We start from the raw sequence: 20,754 nt of genomic DNA on the forward strand, positions 1-20,754 counted from the left end.
GTGTATTTTTAATTTAATTGCTATGGTAATCTGAAGGATGTCAGTGCATGCCCTGTTTTTATTTTTATTTTTTATCCATACTGAGACTTATTTAAATTGTTGATGCTTTTTTCACATTTCCTTTTATAATACGAATCTACATTTTTATTTTTCAGAAGCGTGTAAATATTGTGTTATAAAATTATATGTGAATGACATTTATGTACGTAAAAAATGCATTGGTAACATAGCTAAATCTCCATGTGGATTGGACCGAGTCTATGATGAACACATCTGAAAAATGAATTGTATAGTATTGTGTTTTCTATTGTCATAAATCACATGAAATGATATTCATTTAGTAATTAATATTACATCAAATCATTTGCTCTGTTTTTATTGTTGTACACTGACAAAACTGTGCTTATCTTGCTTGTGTAGATATGATCATTCAATCAGATGTTTGTTAATGTTGCAATGAAAAATCTGACATGCAAGCAAATTTCATATGGAAGAGCCTTGACCTTTTTTTTATTTTTAAAACATGATGTCAAAACTGGGGAAAATAATCATGAGCAGTGTGTCCGTTCTGTTTCATATCTAAGATTATTCAAGATTTTTGTGTCATATTGTTAAAATAAAACTTTTCATCTTGAAACTGTGAAAGAAATGTGTTACGAATGTGACTGAATGAGCTGATTTTTTAATTAACAAAAAAGGTTCTTAGGACATGTTCTCAAGTTAGATTTCCATTTTCAATGCACAAATTATTAGTTTTTTCTAGAGTGAAACAGTGACATTATTTTTAGTAAATGCAGAACTTATTGTCAACACTAGAAAGGTTTGCAGTCAGTCACAGCTGGTGTCCTCCCACAGGCTCGATGGAAAATTGGCTCAGCTTAAATACAGTATCAGGTCTGAACATGATACCTGAAAAGGTGTCATGATATGACAAGGTTACGTCCAAAAGTAGCCACAGGATCAAAATAAATGATATAGGAAATATCTAGTGAACAATTTCAGCGTATTTGTACGTCTGTTTTTGTGAAAATTGCTCATTTCTTAAGAAATATTGTTTTAGACCTGCAACGCTTGGCTAGCACATAGCCTGAGTTTAACAGTGAACCGACTTTACAGGACAATAAAAGAAAACAATTAGCTTAGAGCTACAACAACAACAAAGTGAACACAAACTATTTAAAAGCCGGACTGATTAAAAAATGCTGCCATCGATCAACACGTCCAGTGTGTGGCACGCCTGTAGACCGGGTTGGTTTGAGAGACAGAGAGAGAGATGCGGCTCCAGGTGAGCTAGCTTCCCACCCGCCATATTTATCCATCACTGTGACGTCACTGGCCTCTGCCCAGCAGCCCAACGGTTTGGTCGCGCGACCGTCTCCCCCCCTCACCATGACAACGGCAGATTTTTTAGCATCGTCAGAGGACAAACGGTCACCTCCCTCGCTCGTGATTTGGACGAATATTATGTGAAACAGCGCGGTTTTTTAGCATTAGTGGATAAACTCCATGCGGGGAAGGCCGTCTTTGAGTGCGGACCCTCATGCGGAGGAGACCAGCCGGAGGTAGAGGGAGTCGCCGTCGAACTGCGTGAACAACATGGCTCTTCCTCAGCATCTCCGGCTGCTGCTGCTGGCTTGTGTTGCGCTGCTGGCCGCCGTCCAACGTGTCGACGCTCGGTCCTCGCCGATATCGGACTTGAAATCCAAAATCTCGGGCGTGGAGGAGCTGTTGGAGGAGTTCCGCAAACAGCTCCAGCAGGACCAGGCGTACAAGGTAGCCGATGTGATTGACTCCTGTGTGGGCGACTTCAGCGCCATGGGGGAGCGCATCATCCGCACCAAGGCCTCCATCGAGCACGGGGCCACCTTCCTGCTGGCCCCGGACAGGGTGTACACCTGGAAGGACTGCGTGCACGCCTGCTGCTCCCAGCCTCACTGCACCGTGGCGGTGGTCCAGGAGGACCCGCGGCAGCCCGGGGAGAGTCTCAGCTGCTACCTGTTCAACTGCACCTACAGGAGTCAAAATGTCTGCTCCTTCGCACCGCACCAAGGCTTCACCACATACAGCCGGAGCGCCAACACGACGCAGGGACACCTCCCTGCTCAGGCCAGCGCCTTAGCCAGGAGGCCCGGGGAGGCACATCCCGATGAGGACGATACACAAGGTGGGAGATCACACTGATCACAGGCTTCACATCAACCTCAATATAAAACACGTGATTGATCCTTAAACACATGGACAGCCTCTGAACAGTCAGCTGTTCTCTAGTTAAAGCTTAATTAAACAGTGCTTTTGCATTAGTGCTTACCCAGGTGTTACCCAGGGGTTCATGATCTGAAGCTTAAATCAATCAATAAAAATAAAAGTTCTCAACTAAAACACTGCTGATCGAATTAAAACGCAACTGAAGAAGGATAATGTTCAACACAATGCAGAGGTTTTGCTATTTTTTTCACTTAATTATCATGCAGATTATGTAGATCGTAGGAAAATAAGTGGAGATAAAGAAGCACAACCGGGAAATACAAAGATAATACATGTAATGACTCATGTTGGTTATTTAATTATTCATTAGCATGTTTTTCTTCTAATGCAGGAAACCAAAAGCGGTGTTACTCGTAGGTATTTATAGAGCAGGAATGAGGAGGGTATGGTCTAAGACCCTAAATGTGAGTTCTGCTTCTTTTTCCTGAAGGTTTGAGCAAAGGTTGGCAGATAAAACTTCAGTTGGCTGAAGAGTCTTTATCGTGATCCTCTGTAGTCCAGAGCCAGAGTGGAGGATCAGTTCCTTTTAACCACAGGAAGCAGTTTTCAGCCCCCTGACTGCAGTCTCAGTTTACGTTTTTGAAAAAGATCCCCAAGTTAGATGGATGTTAAACAAAGTTTTATAAAAGCTTCCCCAGCTTGTTTCACCACGAGCAGCTGCTGCTTATCTGGATGAAGCAGGCCGGGTGGGTTAATGATTTGCCTTTTACGTTCCAGCCGTGCAAAGTGACACTGAGAGCAGCAGCAGATGTTTTCACAACAATAGTCGTATTCTCTGCTTATTTACAAGTGATTCCATCAAAGCAAGAACAGCGGACATTGTAGTGCAGCTAAAGAAATGCTGAAATATTAAATACAGAGCTCAACTAACTAGATTCAACAGAAAATGTAAATCTGTTTTGATAGTTGAGTAATAATTTGAACACAGTCTCAAGTAAAAATACCAAATATTCTCTTGTTTTAGCTTCTCCAAAGTGCAGATTTGGTGCTTTTCTAGTTTTGTATCATTCTAAAACCGAACACCTTTGATTTTAGACCTTAATGGAAAAAAATAATCAGAAGCATTAATTGATGATGAAAGAAAAATAAATGCAATCTCATATTCAAATGCCACATCCCTACGAAACAGAAGATATCTCTATTTGTCACTATCTCACTGCAACACAGTCATAAGAATATATTTAATGTTATAACCGACAGTAGAATAAAACAAGAATCAATGTGTTAAAAGCGAGTCTTTTTGATTCTGCAGACGTGGACGAGCCTCCTCGCAGCGATGCCGGACAGGATGTGGTGATCCAGCTGCCCACAGACTGGGCGGTCCTGGATGGACGGGACAGCGTGGACGACCATGGGATCAGCCACTATGAGTGGACTCTGGTTAGGGGGGACATAGCCATCAGCATGAAGGTCAGTGTTTACTCCGTGCAGTCTGTTCGGGGGGACGCTCTCAGCCGAGCCGCCTTGCAGTAAAATGACTGTTTGCAGTTTTAATTTGAGGGTGAAAGCCTGAAAACAAACACTGGAGGAAACGGAGCGAGTGAAGAAAATATACAGGAATGGCTCTATTGTTGTCTCCTTTGAATTTACATCGTGGTAGTTACTAATGGCCCTCACAGACACCAGTGTCAGATTGCTCGTCTGTATTAGTTCAGTCAACAGAGCTCCATAATACCTCCTTGTACCAACACAGATAAGAGTTTATTACATTCAAACCTGCCCCAAGGACAGCTGCAATGCTGGAGCCCGCCCACTGTTCACAGCCTCAGAGGCAACATGTGGAGCTTCTCGTACAAAACGTCCCCGTTTTATAGAAATACTCACACTTTAATCTGTGGTCAGTTTCCACCAAAAGTAATAAGGACGTTGTTTTTTGGTTGTTTGTTTTCAGATGATATCAGTTTGTCCCCTGTGGACGATTTTAATCATCCCTTTAGCACCACGAGTAGGTCTGAACAAATAAGAGAAATATCAGCGAAATCACAGTTTGCTCAAGTGAAATATCCAAATCATAGAAGCTGCAGTTTTTTTGATTTAGGTAAAATGTGTCATGTTGAGTGTTATAATGAAGTTCTGTAGTGCTGCAGAGATGTCCTGGCCCACAAATTCACCTGATGTAAGAAAACATGTTTGTTTGATGCAAACACTTGACTTTAATATTTCTTTCAGTGAAAATGAAAACTGTGATGCAAAAAAAAGATCATTCCCTCTAATCATGAATCAAATCGCAATTATAATGTCTGTCTTCGTCTTTGTTTTTACTATATTGTGCAGTCTGCACCAGTTTTGCATCAATGTGATTAAGTGCTTTGATTTTTCAGAAATGTACTTTGCTGGATCAGTCAAAAAAAGATGTTCTTTGCTCATTATTTTATCCATTAACAATTTCTCAATTGATTTTCCATAAAATACATATTATGATGTACAGAAAAGCGATGAAAGAGGATTTAATCTGTATTTCAAATGTACAATTTTTATTTTTTATATGTATTTTTTGTGTATTGAACCCCCTCGGCCACAGGGGCACCCAGTAAATCTAATGTGTTTCTGCACAAAGAGCAAAAAAAAACAAAACAGTGTCTCCATGACTGCATGCCAGAAGGGGCTCCAATAGGGCAAATAGCTTTTCTTTTTTTTATTTGGGTGATTTGACAGAAGCAGATTTTGTAGCCCACCACTAACTTCTGTTGCTTGTTTTTTTTTTTTGTTTTTTGTATTTGTCTGTGTTGAAGGCGACTCATCCAGGGCTGCTGAAGATAAGTGGTCTCCAGGAGGGCGTCTACACCTTCCAGATGACGGTCACCGACACAGCCGGCCAGAAGAGCTCTGACAACGTCTCCGTCACTGTGCTGGCACCGAAACACCAAGCAGAGTGTAATGGTTTCACTTAAACCCACATTAATACATATGCTGTGCTGGCCTTGCTGTTTTCAATTGATTAAAAGCTGCGTTTTGTGGTTACAGTGTGTACAGGTCACTGTTCAAACTACCAGTTCAAGTGTGATGACGGCTGCTGTATTGACATCACCTACGGCTGCGATGGGAAGCAACACTGTCCAGACCGCTCTGATGAGGACTACTGCCCAAACTGTAAGAGCCTGTTGTTTCCCTCGCTCTTTCATCGCCTCAGGTAAAAGAATGCCAGAAGGAAGAAAAACCTCTCCACCTTTCCCTCTTTTTTCTGTGGCGTCTTTAGTCGACAACAGCAGGAAGTCAGTGACCCACCCTGCTGATCTGTCGAGGCCTCATCGGCCTGCGGACCAGACAGAGGAGGCTGGGGACGCCTCCGTGCTCCAGACTGGACCCAGAAAGACCGTAGAGAGCATCGTCCCACCTCAGGACAGGAACAAAGCCACTGCTCCACAAGGTCCCAGCCAACAGGAGGCTCCAGTCAGTCAAGGTAAGATCGTGCTTTATTCACACTCTGTTTGGACAGACGAGAAACAAGACACCAGAAAATGTTGCTCTGCAGTGTGCTGATACAAAATTAGACCAGTGCTTCCAAACATGTGATTGGATGGGAATCTACAGGTTTTTCTATTTCTTCAGCAGTACCTATTAAAATGTTAGCCTAACAGGACGGTCCTCCATCACTGTGTCATTAGTGCAGTATCCATTTATGAAGAGACAGAGAGGGTTTTCAGTGTGTATCTGGACATAGAAGCAGATGGAGCCCCTGTAGGCAGCCATTGAGTCATAGCACTGAGCTCAAAATGCTGGCAGGGCCACCGGGCCACTCTGCATTCCCTGGGAAAGCAGCTCGTTGCCTGCTGGAACAAAGCGCCTCTGTCCCCTCCGCCATCTGATCCCTGAATCAAGCTGAGACTGACCAGAAGGGCCTCTTCTCCCATTGGTCTCTCACCGCAGGTACGACGTGGGCGAGGCGCAGTCTCAGGAGTCTTTTCTTCATGTCATGAATGCTCAGTCTCAAGTCGAAATGCTTGGCTGACTGAGATGTTACCTCATTGTTCAGGAGCAAGAGGAGAAGACACATGGAATGGCATCAGAAATACTTTGCTCTCTGTTGGTTGAGAGAGTTGTTGTTGATGGGAACACACTGACTCTCCTCAGGCTGCAACTTCCCTTTCCTACTGTGGGATCAATAAAGTTCATCCCCTTCAATCTACACTGATTGATTTTTTTTTGGCCACTTAGAGGCAACAAGCTGTAAACACAACACGGACGTATTATCACCTTATAAAGTTGATATGGTGACATTAGCATTCATGATGAGGCGTGTTCAACATTCACTCTCTGTTACCTTTGTTCTGAACCCCACCAACACCTGAGGAAGAAATGTCTGTCTGTGTAGGTACTAAATGTCTGGGTGCAGCACAGCGGGTTTACTGGCACAAAGAGCTGCCTGGATACAAAGCCGAGAGCAGTGAGAGTGACTAAAACAGAAAGGCTGTGAGCTGAAAGAAGCTAGAATGTTCCGTAGTACTGAGGAGAACTGCAGAGGTTAGAATTCTCTTTGGGTTCTTCTATCTAATCATTATGCTCGTTATGGATCTGCCTCTTACTTTCATGATTAAGTGATTAGTCAAATGTGAATAAAGCTCATCGCAAAGTGACATCTTCAGTCTTTTGTTCAAACAATAGTCCAAAACCCAAAGATGGGTGTATGTCCATCTAAGAGTCTGGAACCAGTAATCGTTTGACATTTTGGCTTGAAAAATGACTGAAACGATTCATCAGTCTTCAAAACAGTTAGCAATTAATTTTCTTTTTATCGACTAATCCATTAATCAACTAATCATTGCAGCTCTATTATTAAGCACACCTTTTATCTGAAAAATGGAAGAACGGCCGTCACATTTTTCCAGAGCTCAACAGACGTCCTCGATGTTTGTCCTCAAAAACACAAATCTGGTTAGTTATTCCTCACATATGGTTATGTGCCTGCTTGACATTTAGGAACTGTTCATCAGAATCTTTGCAGGCCAATTTTCTCTCATTCAACTAATCATTTCAGCTCTGCACTCCACGTAAGACAATCTCAATATGTGTCGTAGCAAATTATCAAAAGTGAACAAGAAGCTGATTGTTCCTCTGACTGTTTCTCTGCAGACCCGTGTGCTGCAGCTCCAGTGGTCGGACCCTGTAAAGGCACCTTCCCACGCTGGTACTACGACCAAAATGCAGGAGAATGCAAACACTTCCTGTATGGCGGTTGCCAGGGCAACCATAACAACTTCCTCCAGGAATCTGACTGCGTCAGTGAATGTATACAAAAAAGTGAGAATCTGCTTCTCAACCTTTACTTTTTGAAGATGATTTTGTAACCATGACAACATAAAACAACTTTTAATTTTCCTATTTGTGAAAAAATTTTCTAGGTCCGGTTTTCAAACCAGCAACTGTGGCTCCTCCAACCACCAAACAGACTGAGATAGGTAAAGCCAGTAAACTTCACTGACATACCAGTAGCGTTAACTGCTGAGTGTTTCCAAATCTAAATTGTGTTCGTAATTTTGTTGAAGCTGCCCCTAAAGTCTCCCAGAGCCAATCACAGAGTGATGTCCCCATCTCCAAACCATTTCCAGTAATGGGAGGACATCCAGTGCCAGAGTCAGGTGAGACCCAACATGAGCGTTTTGGTTTCTGTCATTGTGTCTTAGCTCGTATGTCTACTTCTTGTTCCTTTTTACGCATCATGTGTCTGCGTCCTCCTGCAGGTGCAATCCTTCCTCTGGCTCTCGGCCTCATCATCACCGCTCTGCTGCTGCTCATGATCGGCTGTCGTCTCAGACTTGTCCGTCACAAGCTGAAGAAAGCCCGACCCCTCACCACAGAGGAGTCGGATTACCTCATCAACGGCATGTACCTGTAGCCAATCAGCCGGGGGCAGCGAATACGTGAGTGCCGAGATGTGAGAACGTGGGCGTGCTCACCAGAGCCTGAACCAGGACCTTTTGAATTTTCACTCTGTATTTCTTGCAGCCCGGTGTCTCCAGTTTGTCCTCACTTTCGGGTTGGAAACGTCCAAACTCTCTGCTGTCGTGAACGTTTCGGATTGCCCACACTGAACCCCTCTGACTGGTAAATCTGCTGCTCATAGATGCTGCCTTGCGTGACACATACTCAGATGCTTGTGAACTCATATTTATGTTGTCCTGAGAAAATCTGATTGTGAGAGTCAACACTCCTAGTTCGATACTGATATACAGCTGTCTGTATTCTCCCTGTGACCTCTGGGATGCATTTTTTTTATCCCCTTCCTTTAATTCTTAAAACACTGGTTACTTTGATATCAAACATTTTTACCTGACTAGTGCTGCACAAAAATATGCTGTATTTCTGTCACTGGGTGACACTAATGTGCCATATTTGTGCTGCACACTTCAACTACATCAACTCACCTGAGTACAAATAACACATTCCTCACGTTCAGAGTCATATTAAGCCATAGCAAATTGTATAGTTCAGATCTGATTCCTGTCTAAGGTTTGTTGCATATTTTTCTTTACTGAGCAAACTTGTGTGGACTCTGTGCTGTATGTCTGCAGATGTATTCCTTCAAAGTGCTGTATTTCATGTGAGATATTAAAGTTTATTATATATTAAAAGTGGTGTGATGAGGTGTGTAATTTACATTCCACAGCACATAGCATTGAATATAATTACCGTTCAGGGCGGTGGGGTCAGTCACTCTTAGTTTCATACATTCAATCATATTTTTTAGAGCCACTGTCTTAAATTTGACTGTTTATAGACAAAGAAAAGTTCAAGCAAAATATATGTCCTCATCGGAACTAAATTCAAGGCAATGGTGCATTAATAACATTCTATGGGAAAATAGAGTTTACAGAAGGTTAATGTAAAAATCATCTAAAATAATCTGAACTAATCTTAGGTGGCTTCTCACAAGTTTCTCAGTGGGTTTGGGTCATGCTTCAACAATCAGGACCTTAGTATTTCTAAAATCCTCGTCAAAGATACAGATTTAAAAGATTTTGTGGCCTGCACACAAAGATTCAATAAGAAAAGGCAGACAAAAACATAAGCATCTCTTTATTTTCATATGCCGTTCCAGAAACTGTGAAAGCCAAACGTCATCCATCGCCCAAAATAAACTGTGCTTTTTGATTTCAAGAAAACAGACATTCATTTGCTTTATATTGTTGGTGTTTATTTTGGCAAAGCAGTGACTATCCCATTTAGTATCAGTCACCAGAAGAGCCTGCACAAACTGTTAATGGAAAACCAGCAGCAGAAAGCAACACGTCACCAGGTGGAAAGCACAGCCCTGTATGTGCATGTGTGTCGGTGTTAGTAGTGCTCCGCTCTCCTGGAGTATATTCAGTATGATCAATGCATTGCTTATTCTATGTGAGGAATGACCTAAGAGTGCTGCACACCAAACAGGATGTGTGGGTTACATCAGCCATTGTGTTGCCAGTGTGTGTGTGTTTGTGTGTGTTCCTAATACTGCTCGCAGGGGAAAAAAAGCTCATGTTAGCAGAGAAGTCTACAGTTCGATGATCCACACACACACACACACACACACACTGTAGCTAGGTGAATTATCTAAAAGTTTCAGGCTTTCCTCGTCGCTGTCCGGCGTTCCTCTTACATTCAGCGTTGATGCTGCTGAAATGTAATACAGTAAAAATGGCTGACTGCAATTCAAATGATGAAACCAGAAAAACAAAAAACAAAAAAAACAAACCTATAATCCAGCAGTTTCAAAGGAAAACACAACCAAAAAGATGCAGGCCTGAAAAGAAAAACAAAAAGCTCTCTCCAACATTTCTGTGCTGAGCTTCAAGCAGTCTTTCTTCCCAGCTCCTCTGGGCTGTCATCAGTGTGATACTCCAGTCCGTCGTTAGACTTAAACAAAAAGAGCACGTTTTGTTATGCTTTGAACAAAATGTCACGGGCTGTTTGACCCCATCCAAGTTTTCTCCAGGTTCAAACTTAAAGGTGGATTATGGACTGCCTTCCTCTTCAGAGTTCATCCCTGCGAGGAGCAGAAGTCAAACGTCAGCAGGGGCAGAAGCAGACGCAAAAACCGTCCTCCAGTCATGCAAATGCAAATTCAAGAGTTAGGATCACATGCACACACAGTAAAATCCAAACAGTTACTGCTTTTTTCTACATCTCACAGAGTAGAAGACCAAACAGAAGATTCGGGGAGTTTTAAGCATCCAAATTGGCAAAGAAATCATGCTCCTAAAAACTAAGCATTCGCCTGCACACTGCTGCTACTTCAGCTTCGTTCATGTTTGAGTTCCAAAACTATGACTTCAGATTTCATTAGTCAGGCAGGTTTTATTGAACCAATTTGGAACTATGGGGTTAAAAAAAGATGAAAGGAACGTGCAGCTATAGTTGGTATGGTATGGAAGAAGCAAAAAATGTCAACAAGCAGCAAAATGCAGCCCCTTGTGATCCATTGCCTGCTCCAAGCCACACCATTTCACCTTTGCCACTGTGAGAAGGAGAGAGGGGGAGGAAGGGGAGAAGGAAGTCACTTCCACCTGGACCACTGCTTGTCTTTGTCTGTTAAAGGCACATAAATCACCCCCATCAAGGCCTTCATTTTGGTGCTGCCGTCCTCCATTTTGTCGTACTGCTCCAGCATCTGGTTTCCTCCCGCCGGGCCGACGGGCAGAATCAGCCGGCCGCCGGGCTTCAACTGGTCCAGGAGCTGGGAGAGAAACAAGGCGTGTGTGGTGAGTCCAGAAAAAAAAAGACATTCCAGGATTGCTATTTTAAACCAGTGTAACTACATTAGTTTTCTCTGTAAGCGTTTGTGTTCATCCCTTGGTTGGAAGTGAAGTGCCATAATGTGACCTCGATCATCAGCTCTTAAGTATTCAGAGAAACTCACAGCTTGGGGGACAATCGGTGCTGCTGCACCAACATGGATGGCATCGTAAGGCGCTTCCTCAGGGTGGCCCATTCGCCCGTCTCCCACTGAAACACACACATTCTGTTTCTCCGTATTGTCGCTTTACTGCTGTTATTTCTGTCTGCTCTGTATACACAACACTGACCGCAGTCATCACTGCTCTGCTAGACGCTCTTCTTTATGTCTTTATCTGGCGCTACTGATTAATCTCATGATTTCAATTAGCTGGTTTATTATTTAGTCTCAGAAATGTCACAAACAGACAAATTCCCTTCGCAAGTTACAAAAGCCCAAAGATATAAAGCTGGCCGATATTATTTTCACTCAGCGCTCTGATGCTGTATCAGTAACATGACAGTATTTTGAGGATGGCATCTAGTTTCTTTAGCGGAGTGCATTTACACTTGTGGAAATATTTCAATCTAAAAGTGATGTCTTAAAATAGCTCGCTCTGATATGAGCCAAAAATCCAAAGCAGCTCCTACGTTACCGTTTGACATCCAACAGGCTGTGTTTTGTAAAAAGAGTCAATAAGCAGTGATTTGAGCCCCTGCTTTTCTGATCATTTCCCAAAAAGGCAGTTAATAGAAGAACATTCCTGTTACCTTTCATCAGCGACATCTTACCTATTAGCTTGATTCTGCCCGATGTTATAAAACTGGGGTCATCTTTCTTCACATTGGTTATAGAATCGTCTACCAGCTCTTTGATGTGATCAATTCCTATAACTTTCCCTTTAGGACCTACCTGTAAAGCACAGAGGGAGGAATGGCGCTCAGCTCATACAAAAACATCCCAGCATGCAACAGGCTTTATCTCATTTCATGCCGATTGGCTGACAAGCTAATTAATCAATCAGAATTCCACCAAAGAGAAATTGTATGTGTTTACCCGTCATGTGTGGCTCACCATTCGTGCGAAGCAAGTGGACAGGATTCCACTGCCGGAGCCCACGTCCAGAGCTTTGGCTCCCTCATACAGCTGGTCATGTAGCAGCTCCAGGGCGTAGGCGTGCTGGGTGGAGGGGACGTCAACAAGGAAACCGCATTACAACCCATCGCTCGGCATTCATGCTGCATCAGACACTGACTGTGACAAGGTAAATCCCACCCGGCCAGCTGGCCAACATCACTGCTTCGTCTGTCTGCATCACAGAGTTATCAGTTCTCATCATTTTTCCATTTGTTGACACTTCTGACAGCTGCTTAGCATAGCATAAAAGATTTGACAAAGCTAACAGCCAACAATCAACACGGATACAGAAAATTGCTTAGCTTTGGTTAGCTGCCATTGTGATGCACTAAAAGCATTTGATGAGGTCTAATTTGGAATAAAAAGGGAAGGACATTTTTTCTTCTTCTCTTTGAGATCTACTGAATGACTGAATAGGGGCAGGCTTTACAAAACAAAACAGTTGTGATTCACAGGGTGCAGAAATGTCTGAGAGTCTTTAAAGTCCTACCATGTGTGGAGCACTGATGGTTGCTTGAAAGCCTTTTGGTTCAAAGAGAGGCACAGGTTTAGTTAGTTCATCCCTCTGACATCACACTGTGCTTCAGATTGTGCAGCGATGCGTGAATGATCACATGAGCAGACGTACCTATTGACTGTGGCGAGTCCATGTATGGATTACACCTAGAGAAATGGGCTCGGTCTGTGGCCAGCATGACTTCATAGACCTTGTCGGACTTAATAATGCCATTTTCTGAGGATGCAAAAGAGTTTGTGTCACTGTGCATTACAGAAACAGGAACAAGTACAAACACCAGGCAGGAATATATTACATAATGGTGCAGCAGATGCAAATAGAAATACATAAATGAAAAATAACACACAGACAAAGAAAGAGTGAATTCAAGGACATATTAGCCATTACACAACCAATTACTTCAATAACTAATTTAGTTTGAGTTGTGAAAAATGCACTGAGCAGTGTGAGACTTTGTCAACCACCAGAGTTTCTATCTATTTCTTTATAACTTTTGGTCTACTAGATCACTGTGGCCAACTTTCCAAACCAATGACTAGGACTACTTTATGGCGACTTTATCAGGGACTAGCAAATCAGTGACTACTCTGTAGTACTCTGTACTGCTACATCAGCTGTTATGACACAAGTTTAAGACAATCGGTATCACCACATTTCAGCCCATATGGCTCAAGGACAATTTGCAATCGGTATTGGTGGCAAAAAAATCTGGGTCATGGAATCCCTTGTTATGAACTTCTTTTCAAAAGACAAAAATACAAAATTATTGGTTATCTTATTGATATCATGCATCATGAGATGCATGTAATGATTGGTTATAGGATCAGCTCAAAAAAATCCACTTCTCTGTGCCTATTTTTATATGATTTTGTTTCACTGTGTTGTGCACCTTAATATGTCAGGTATCTAATTCACTGGATTACCATAAACAGATATTCCTGTCTGGTTATTTCATCCATTAATACCCATTATTCAATTGACTTTCAAGAATCTTTCCGATGTTCACATCACATATCGCATATAAAGCATATAGGACAGGCATGTCAAACTCATTCCATAAAGGGCCGTGTGGCTGCAGGTATTTGTTCCAACCAGGGAGGAGCACACCAGGCCAACCAATCAACATCAAGGGATCACTTAGTTATCAGCTGAAGACTGAGATCAGCTGATTAATTGATTCCAGCCAGGTGTGCTCCTCCTTGGTTGGAACGAAAACCTGCAGCCACACGGCCCTTTATGGAATGAGTTTGACATGCCTGATATAGGATTTTATCCTTATCACCCAACACTATGGTAACGGTACATATAAACCAGAAAAAAAAAACAGTATGAGTCTATATTAAGTATGCAGGGAGTAAGCAGTGGGAAACACTGAGACACAGAGGAATTAAAAATTTAAAAATTTATGAAGAAAGAAAATTAAGTTGCAAATAACCACATGCCCAGAATGAAAAACAGAGCAAAAATGCAGGAAGAAATGAAGCCAGCAGCACACAGACAGGAGGTGCCATCGGTGTGTCATTGACATGAACTGGATGACATGTGGTCAGGCAGAGTCAAAGTTGAAAGACGTGTAGTGGAGGACAGTAAAAAAGCTCCCCAAACAAGTGTCAGTGTCTTAGAATAATCCCTCGTAGCAGGTTCCTGTAGCAGCTGGGGCCAAAAGTAGGAAAAGCCAACGACAGCCGGCACCGCTCTCATTACGACTCCACTCACCCTCAGAGCTACGTGCTGCTTTAGGATACATTACAAAAACACACACAAGCTGCCAGATGGACACCTAGAAGAGATTTCTGAAAATAAAATAACCCGTACTGACAGATTTCAAGATGCCTATTCATAATGATTCCCAGAATTCAAGATTATTTTTGCGAGACCCAGGATAAGCAAATAATTTTTATGTTGTTTCTAGGCTATAAACCCACTTAGCATACATTTTGGAGTCACATTTAATTTTCCTCCAACACATAAGTGAATGCTGGACTTACTCATAATTCATGAGGGAGTCAAGGTTTAAAACGAATGCACTGGGTGCACTGTTGCTGCCTGTACTGACCAGTCCTGAGCACTGGTCAGGAGGACACAAACAATGAAAAAAAAGTCATGAATTAGCATGCATCCTGAGTGTGACCTGCTTAAATCCAGCTTATGCAAACTGAGGGTTAAATTTAAGCCATTCGTGTGTCTAAATAGGTCAGTGTCCAGTAAAGAGTTCAATAAAGAGGAGCAGAAAATCAAAGTAATGACCACTTCAAGGCCAAATAGAAAAAAAATATTTTACGTAACACCTATCATAGAAGCCAATGAAAGGTTTATACAGTGAAATCAGTTTTTATATTCATGATAGAGAAACGCATTTGCATAATTGGCAAAAATCATTAGCGGATGTGCCTGAATTTGAATAAAAAGCCTTTTGGTGAAATTAATTTACTTTTTCTTCTGAATGTTCATCATTTACAGAACTTTGCATACTAAGGGGCTGGTTTTAACCTCCTTATGCACCTAATCAGCCTTTAATTTCACCATACACTAACCCCATGTAAGGTCAATACATAATCAGAGTTCCTTTAAGAAAAATACCCACAGAATAATATAGAAATTTGGATTCAGCTTATATTTAAAAGCAAATGGAGCATGACTGGCCACCCAAACCATGCAGCTTTTGACAAAACGCTTGCAGCTGAACTATCTGTTGCAATGCTATGCTGAACTGCTCAGAATATAAATAGCCCTGGTAGATACTTTATATTGAAAGGCTTGCACGTTCAAGTCTGCAGGTATCATCGCACTGAATATCATTTTGCTGCCTGGAAGCGAGAGGCATTGCATGTCAGCTTGTGTGGCCACCTTGTAGTGGCTCTCAACCACTGAGTTTCCCTCTTAACCACACAATGCACTACCATCTGATTGCAGAATACACCATGTGGCGTTGATGGCACCGATCATAGCGGAATTAGCATCAGATAGCAGCCGTCTAGCAGGGTGGTAACGTTACACTGAGTCACTGCTCTTTTTTCAGCCAATATCGTTTGACTGGCGCTGTGTCGCCGAAAGCTGACATTTTCAATCATCCACTAACAAAGGAACTGTAGAAACTAGCCTCACATTTCCAGCTGTCAGTGTCACTCACGTAAAAGTAAAGTGAATGGCACAGAGATAGCCATCAATGAATGTGGGCAGGGCACTTAGCAGCGCTGCTATTGCTAACCGCTAGCTACAACGTCCCAAATGACGCACATAGAGCTAGCAGGCTAAATTCACCTAACACAAGACTGACGCTGCACATATAATCTGTGACTATACACAAGACAGTAGTAATTTCTGTCTTTATTGTTAATTCATTTTTCGCAACGACTGAGGCATGCATCTGTTCCACGGCGCAAACGTGGTTTGGGAAAGGGGGTGGAGAGAGGTAACGCTAGGTCAACAACAACACATAGCTTAGCAACCACCTAGCTACCGCTCCGTGTTAACCTCATCCTCCAAACTAAACCGTTTTCGGGCGACCTCCCTGTGAAGGCGTCGGTGCTGCCGCCGTACAAAGCACTCTGACTTACTGCGGAGATTGTTGACAAGCTCTGCGTGGCTGGCTCCTCCGGATTTCCAGGCCATTATTAAACAGACTTTGCGGAGTAAGTAGACAGCAGCTGTCAGTGCCGCGCCTGCGCCAACTGTTTTGCCGATGAAGCTGACAACCTCCAGAGCAGACGGCGGAGCGGCGGATACGTCACCAGACATCCAAAATGATTTTACTGCAGGGAGGCCTTTCTAACACATACCCTCATACGGAATAGTGTCATTTTGCAAAATAATTAATATTTTCGGATGTAAGCCCCTGTCAGTTTTAACTGCACTGGGAAAAGCCACATTGCTCATTCAGTGCATAATCAGATTTGCCGCAGTAACATAGACGGTGGCCGCTATGTGGTGTGCGACACTTGAAAAGTCGGCTGATGCGATGGTTTGACCTTACTGGGCCACCGTAGCTACGTACGAAGTAACAGGCGCGTACACTGTGGTGTTGCCTATAAATGCTAAGCTAATACCAAAAATCGTTTCATTAATTTAAACAGCGTCAGGCTGCTTTTGTTTCAATGGAGAGCATCAATGCTAAGTACGTGTCCCACAAAGTCAGTAAAACCCGATGGCGACCAGTATCTTATTCGTCTTTGCAGCAACCAGACATCTTTGCGACTGGCTCGTGGGATAACGAGGTTGGCAAGTAGTTAACGTTGGTGTTTATATTAATGACTGCCAAATTTCATAGGAAAATCTCAGAATTTTATACGGTTTTGCTTATTGGCGTACTCATGTTGTGTAATTGTCAACACATTGAATAATACATGTTATAATCGTAAGGTGTCCCTTCGGCATGTAACCAGTGCATGGACAAGTAGTAGTTTGCTGAAGGGAAGTCGTGTTAATCGGTACTCGTTATTATTAATGTCAAAAGACTGGTCCAGTTAAGTCAGCTAAAGTCTAACAATGAGAGAGACTAATGACTGACTGGTGATCAGAGACATTTGGCAATCACGACAAGTTGTTAACTGTCAGTTAGGTCTGCTTGTCTTCTTGTCTTTACTTCACATTCTGATGATTAAAAAAGAGTTCACATTGGACTTAAATAACCCCAATGTGTGGCTATTACAGGACAACAAGATTTCCTTTTGGTCCATTGGGAATAGTGGAGCTTCTGGCATCGATGATGGATTTGAAGGAGACCCACAGCTTTTGTGTGAACACAAGCATGATGGAGATGTTCTGGATCTTCAGGTGAGACTCATGGGGATCCAGACCAATGTAGCAGCCTGTAATTGGTACTTCTGTAAAGAATAAACTTTCTTCAGCTCTGCAGTTAATGTGAAATTGACACTTGCTAACATTTAATTTAGAAATGCACAGATTCAAATTTATCTCTGCTGATACCAGTTATTATATGTCAACCTCAGTATTTAAAATCTGCATACCTCACTGCATGAAACTGGGATCCTTTTTTAAGTCAGGTAACATGAGGCCAGAGATTGCAGTGGCAAAAATAAGGGGAATTAATGTTATGACACTTGACGAAGAAACTGTGCTCAATGTGGATTGATCAGGTGCATCTCTAATTTAACGAGACTGTGTTTTGCAAAGAGAATTTTTTATTATAATGTATAAAATGATAAAGGAATTTGTCCCATTGTATTTGTTGCAGAGAACTTGAATGTGCAGTACTTTAAATTGGTGTATCAGGATAGCGGGATCTTCAATCAAGCGCAGTCTTGTAGTTCTTTGTAATACCAGTTTGTGTCCTTATAATTTTATCTTTGTCCTTTTTTTAAACAGTTTTTGGACCAAGACAAAATTGTGACAGCCTCGTCAACTGGAGCAGTCACTATCTTCCGCCACCATCAAAACAATCAGGTACACACAGGCCGAGCTTTGTCTTTTAGATTCGCAAGTTTCACATACAGTGAGCTCGTCCACATCCAGTCAATGTAGGAAGACGTCCATAATGAGCCTGCACCATCGGGACAGATTACAGCCATTCACAAATTAAAATATGCTTGAAATATAAACACTGATGCATCTTTAAAATCCCTCCTGTGCAAGATGAGAATATGTTGCCAAAACCATGGATAAAATCTGTGAGTTAGAGAAACATTTCACCTGCCTTTGATCCCTGATCTTAGCTGAGAAGTAGATTTACCTAATTTGCCCCTTGCCTTGTATTTCTGAGGCCATTTGCATGAAGTAAAAGACTTATAGATAACTTCAATTTGCATCATGGTCTAAAGTCACATCATCAGACTAGGAGTACAATTTAAGGAAATTAATGTTGGACAAACATCTTAACTAGGCATATACATGTGGTTTAGTAAATATGCTGACATCCTCCATCTGCAGACAATATCAGTTTCTCAACGCTGGGCAAGAGCGCATCGTTACCCTTGTGACAACGCTCCCTGCACTGGTGTTGTGTGCAGCAGCCCCGAGATCGTCACAGTTGGTGAAGATGGCAGGATCATCCTCTTCAGAGCCGACCAGGAGGGAGTGATTCGAGTCATAGGTGAGACTAAGATTAAGCTGCTGTAACCACACCATTATGTCACATTAAAGTACACCCAGGATTACAGTTTTAGCATATGATAGCATCCTCAAGTACTGTAGAGTGAGTTGAAGGGTATAACGTGACTAACACTTGTTTTTGTCCTTTATTGGGCCGTTTAACCACTGCCAGAAAATGCGGACAGCAGCACGATTCATGCTGTGACTTACCTGAGGACAACAGAGATTTTGACGGTGAACTCTATCGGCCAACTCAAGCTGTGGGATTTCAGACAACAGAGCAACTCACCATCCCAGATTCTCTCACTGTAAGATCTCTTCAGTTCAAACCAATCACATTCCTAAACATTTATTTTTCCCTTTCCCTTCCCTTTCCTGTGTGCATTTTGTATGTGGGTGATTGTAAGTAATTTGAATATGATGTTTCCTTTTCAGGTCAGGCAATAGAGTCCCTCTGCACTGTGTCGAAAGACATCCGAACCAACAGCACATTGTGGCCACAGGAGGGCAGGACGGCATGCTCTGTGTGTGGGATGTGAGACAAGGCAACACACCCTTCTCACTCATGGAGGCGCACTCTGCTGAAAGTAAGAATTTTTGGGGGTTCATTTTAAGGAAGTCATATGTGGAAATATTTATATCTCATTTAAATGGCTTTTGCTTTGTTTTATATAAGTTTTTCTTTGGTTTTCCGCACAGTGTGGGAAGTCCACTTCCACCCAACCAACCCAGATCATCTGTTCACATGCTCAGAGGACGGTTCACTGCTGCACTGGGAGACTTCCTCACATTCAGACATGCCCTCCTTCTTACAAGGCAAGTCAAATTATTCTGTCTGTTATTCAGTTCAGCCAGCAGGGAGATAACAAACACTATTTCCCAAAGAAAAAACTTGTAGCTGCTTCCAAGAAACTGCATTTTACTGCAAAAAAGGATGGAATGAAAAAGCAGTTTGTGCCATAATGATAAAGCCTTGGCCCAGATTTTACCATCATACTCCTATGATGCTCACCAGCTATGTGATTATGTTTAGAATGTGTGACGTTTAGAATTAGAATTGATATAAAATACAAAAATCATTAAGTCGCTGTTGTATTATGACTGGTCATTTTTAATGAAGATGGGTTAAAAGGTTGGATTTTCTTAACAATATGTGTTTTGCCTGTTTAAAGGACTTTAATTTGTTTTTAATTCAGTGGCTGAATGTAACTAAGTACATTTATTGAAGTACTGTATTTGAGTATAATTTTGAGGTACTTTACTTACTTAACTACAATCATAGGAAAGAAACCGCAGCTTCAATATTAATCATAGGATATTTATATATTTCATCTATTAGTCATACAACCCCATGTGTTTGCTTTTGGTTGTCAGAGCGACCATGAAAACACTGAGTCAGCAAGTGTGATGCAAATTACCGAAGGCTAAAAAGCCGGCATGTCAACATGCTAATGAAACTATACACTAACATACTGATAGTACAGTAATCATAACAGTCTTGTGAAATATTAATAGAGATAGTTTTGTTATTGTTTTCCAGGTGGCAGGAACAGCAGTATGATATCTCGCAGTGCGATGGCCCCAGCTGGAGGGAACCAGTCTCTCATCAGCGCCTGGCTCAGCGGAGACTCCAGTAAAGGCCGTCTGGAGACGACTCACATGCTGCCCAGCCAGACGCTGTCTGTCAACAGCTTGGATGTACTTGGACAATGTCTCGTCTGTGGGACTGATGGAGAGGCCATTTTTGTTAACAGGCAGGTCCCAGTTTAAAAGAGTTGTTAGTGCACAGTATGTGGGTGAAGACCTGTTTATCTACTGCCAGTTGTCTCTTTTGATCATCATCTTTGTTCCAAATGTATGCTTGTGACATTTTGGCTTTGCTTTTGTACTTGTCATGTTACGTTGCAGGAACACTCTATTTGCACATTACTTGTGCACTTGCAGCGATGGATCATAGACAAAGCTGAGTATTTCAACTCAGCAGTATTTGGTATGGATGTCATTTGAAACTGGTTTGAGATAAATAAAGAAAAAGCATTTACACAAATGTCTTCTGAGTCCATTGATGGTTCTTTGAAATAGAAATCAAAGGTAC

The 20,754-nt window shown here is 42.1% G+C and overlaps 3 protein-coding genes across 5 annotated transcripts; 2 read left to right on the forward strand and 1 right to left on the reverse strand.

Moving 5' to 3' along the window:
- Positions 1-1,372: 1,372 nt before the first annotated feature.
- lrp11 (low density lipoprotein receptor-related protein 11) lies at positions 1,373-8,760 on the forward strand. 2 transcript variants are annotated; one of them, XM_041959004.1, is made up of 10 exons: positions 1,373-2,164; positions 3,518-3,675; positions 4,998-5,139; positions 5,230-5,355; positions 5,462-5,665; positions 7,336-7,503; positions 7,605-7,661; positions 7,749-7,841; positions 7,944-8,123; positions 8,209-8,760. In XM_041959004.1, the coding sequence occupies exons 1-9, from the start codon at positions 1,597-1,599 to the stop codon at positions 8,096-8,098; spliced, it is 1,671 nt and encodes a 556-aa protein (XP_041814938.1). In that variant the 5' UTR covers positions 1,373-1,596; the 3' UTR covers positions 8,099-8,123; positions 8,209-8,760. The 2 variants fall into 2 exon arrangements, with proteins under 2 accessions (XP_041814938.1, XP_041814937.1); XM_041959003.1 differs by having other exon boundaries at positions 7,944-8,760.
- Positions 8,761-9,262: 502 nt separating this feature from the next.
- On the reverse strand, positions 9,263-16,316 carry pcmt (protein-L-isoaspartate (D-aspartate) O-methyltransferase). 2 transcript variants are annotated; one of them, XM_041958255.1, is made up of 8 exons: positions 16,169-16,316; positions 12,723-12,827; positions 12,585-12,616; positions 12,032-12,136; positions 11,749-11,869; positions 11,102-11,187; positions 10,692-10,918; positions 9,263-10,228 (listed from the first exon to the last, which is right to left on the reverse strand). In XM_041958255.1, the coding sequence occupies exons 1-7, from the start codon at positions 16,221-16,223 to the stop codon at positions 10,739-10,741; spliced, it is 684 nt and encodes a 227-aa protein (XP_041814189.1). In that variant the 5' UTR covers positions 16,224-16,316; the 3' UTR covers positions 9,263-10,228; positions 10,692-10,738. The 2 variants fall into 2 exon arrangements, with proteins under 2 accessions (XP_041814189.1, XP_041814188.1); XM_041958254.1 differs by having other exon boundaries at positions 10,749-10,918; positions 16,169-16,314.
- A 266-nt stretch (positions 16,317-16,582) lies between these two features.
- Positions 16,583-20,700, forward strand: nup43 (nucleoporin 43). Its single transcript, XM_041959041.1, has 8 exons — positions 16,583-16,825; positions 17,262-17,384; positions 17,937-18,014; positions 18,498-18,660; positions 18,832-18,967; positions 19,095-19,246; positions 19,359-19,475; positions 20,200-20,700. Exons 1-8 carry the CDS (start codon positions 16,706-16,708, stop codon positions 20,427-20,429), a joined length of 1,119 nt encoding a protein of 372 aa, XP_041814975.1. The 5' UTR covers positions 16,583-16,705; the 3' UTR covers positions 20,430-20,700.
- The last annotated feature ends 54 nt before the right edge of the window (positions 20,701-20,754 follow it).

The sequence above is a fragment of the Chelmon rostratus genome, chromosome 18 (assembly GCF_017976325.1).
Source record: "Chelmon rostratus isolate fCheRos1 chromosome 18, fCheRos1.pri, whole genome shotgun sequence".
Taxonomy (NCBI): Eukaryota; Metazoa; Chordata; class Actinopteri; order Chaetodontiformes; family Chaetodontidae; genus Chelmon; species Chelmon rostratus.

What these genes read in the sequence shown, in the direction of transcription:
- nup43 (XM_041959041.1), top strand. Translation starts at nt 16,706, where the DNA reads ATGGAGAGCATCAATGCTAAGTACGTGTCCCACAAAGTCAGTAAAACC. An exon ending in GCCACCATCAAAACAATCAG is followed by an intron (nt 18,015 to 18,497) that starts GTACACACAGGC and finishes CTCCATCTGCAG; the next exon opens with ACAATATCAGTTTCTCAACG. An exon ending in GGAGGCGCACTCTGCTGAAA is followed by an intron (nt 19,247 to 19,358) that starts GTAAGAATTTTT and finishes TTTTCCGCACAG; the next exon opens with TGTGGGAAGTCCACTTCCAC.
- pcmt (XM_041958254.1), bottom strand. Translation starts at nt 16,223, where the DNA reads ATGGCCTGGAAATCCGGAGGAGCCAGCCACGCAGAGCTTGTCAACAAT. An exon ending in CCACTTGCTTCGCACGAATG is followed by an intron (nt 11,870 to 12,031) that starts GTGAGCCACACA and finishes TGTGCTTTACAG; the next exon opens with GTAGGTCCTAAAGGGAAAGT. An exon ending in GGGCAGAATCAAGCTAATAG is followed by an intron (nt 11,188 to 11,748) that starts GTAAGATGTCGC and finishes TGTGTGTTTCAG; the next exon opens with TGGGAGACGGGCGAATGGGC.
- lrp11 (XM_041959003.1), top strand. Translation starts at nt 1,597, where the DNA reads ATGGCTCTTCCTCAGCATCTCCGGCTGCTGCTGCTGGCTTGTGTTGCG. An exon ending in TGAGGACTACTGCCCAAACT is followed by an intron (nt 5,356 to 5,461) that starts GTAAGAGCCTGT and finishes TGGCGTCTTTAG; the next exon opens with TCGACAACAGCAGGAAGTCA. An exon ending in CAGTGAATGTATACAAAAAA is followed by an intron (nt 7,504 to 7,604) that starts GTGAGAATCTGC and finishes AAAATTTTCTAG; the next exon opens with GTCCGGTTTTCAAACCAGCA.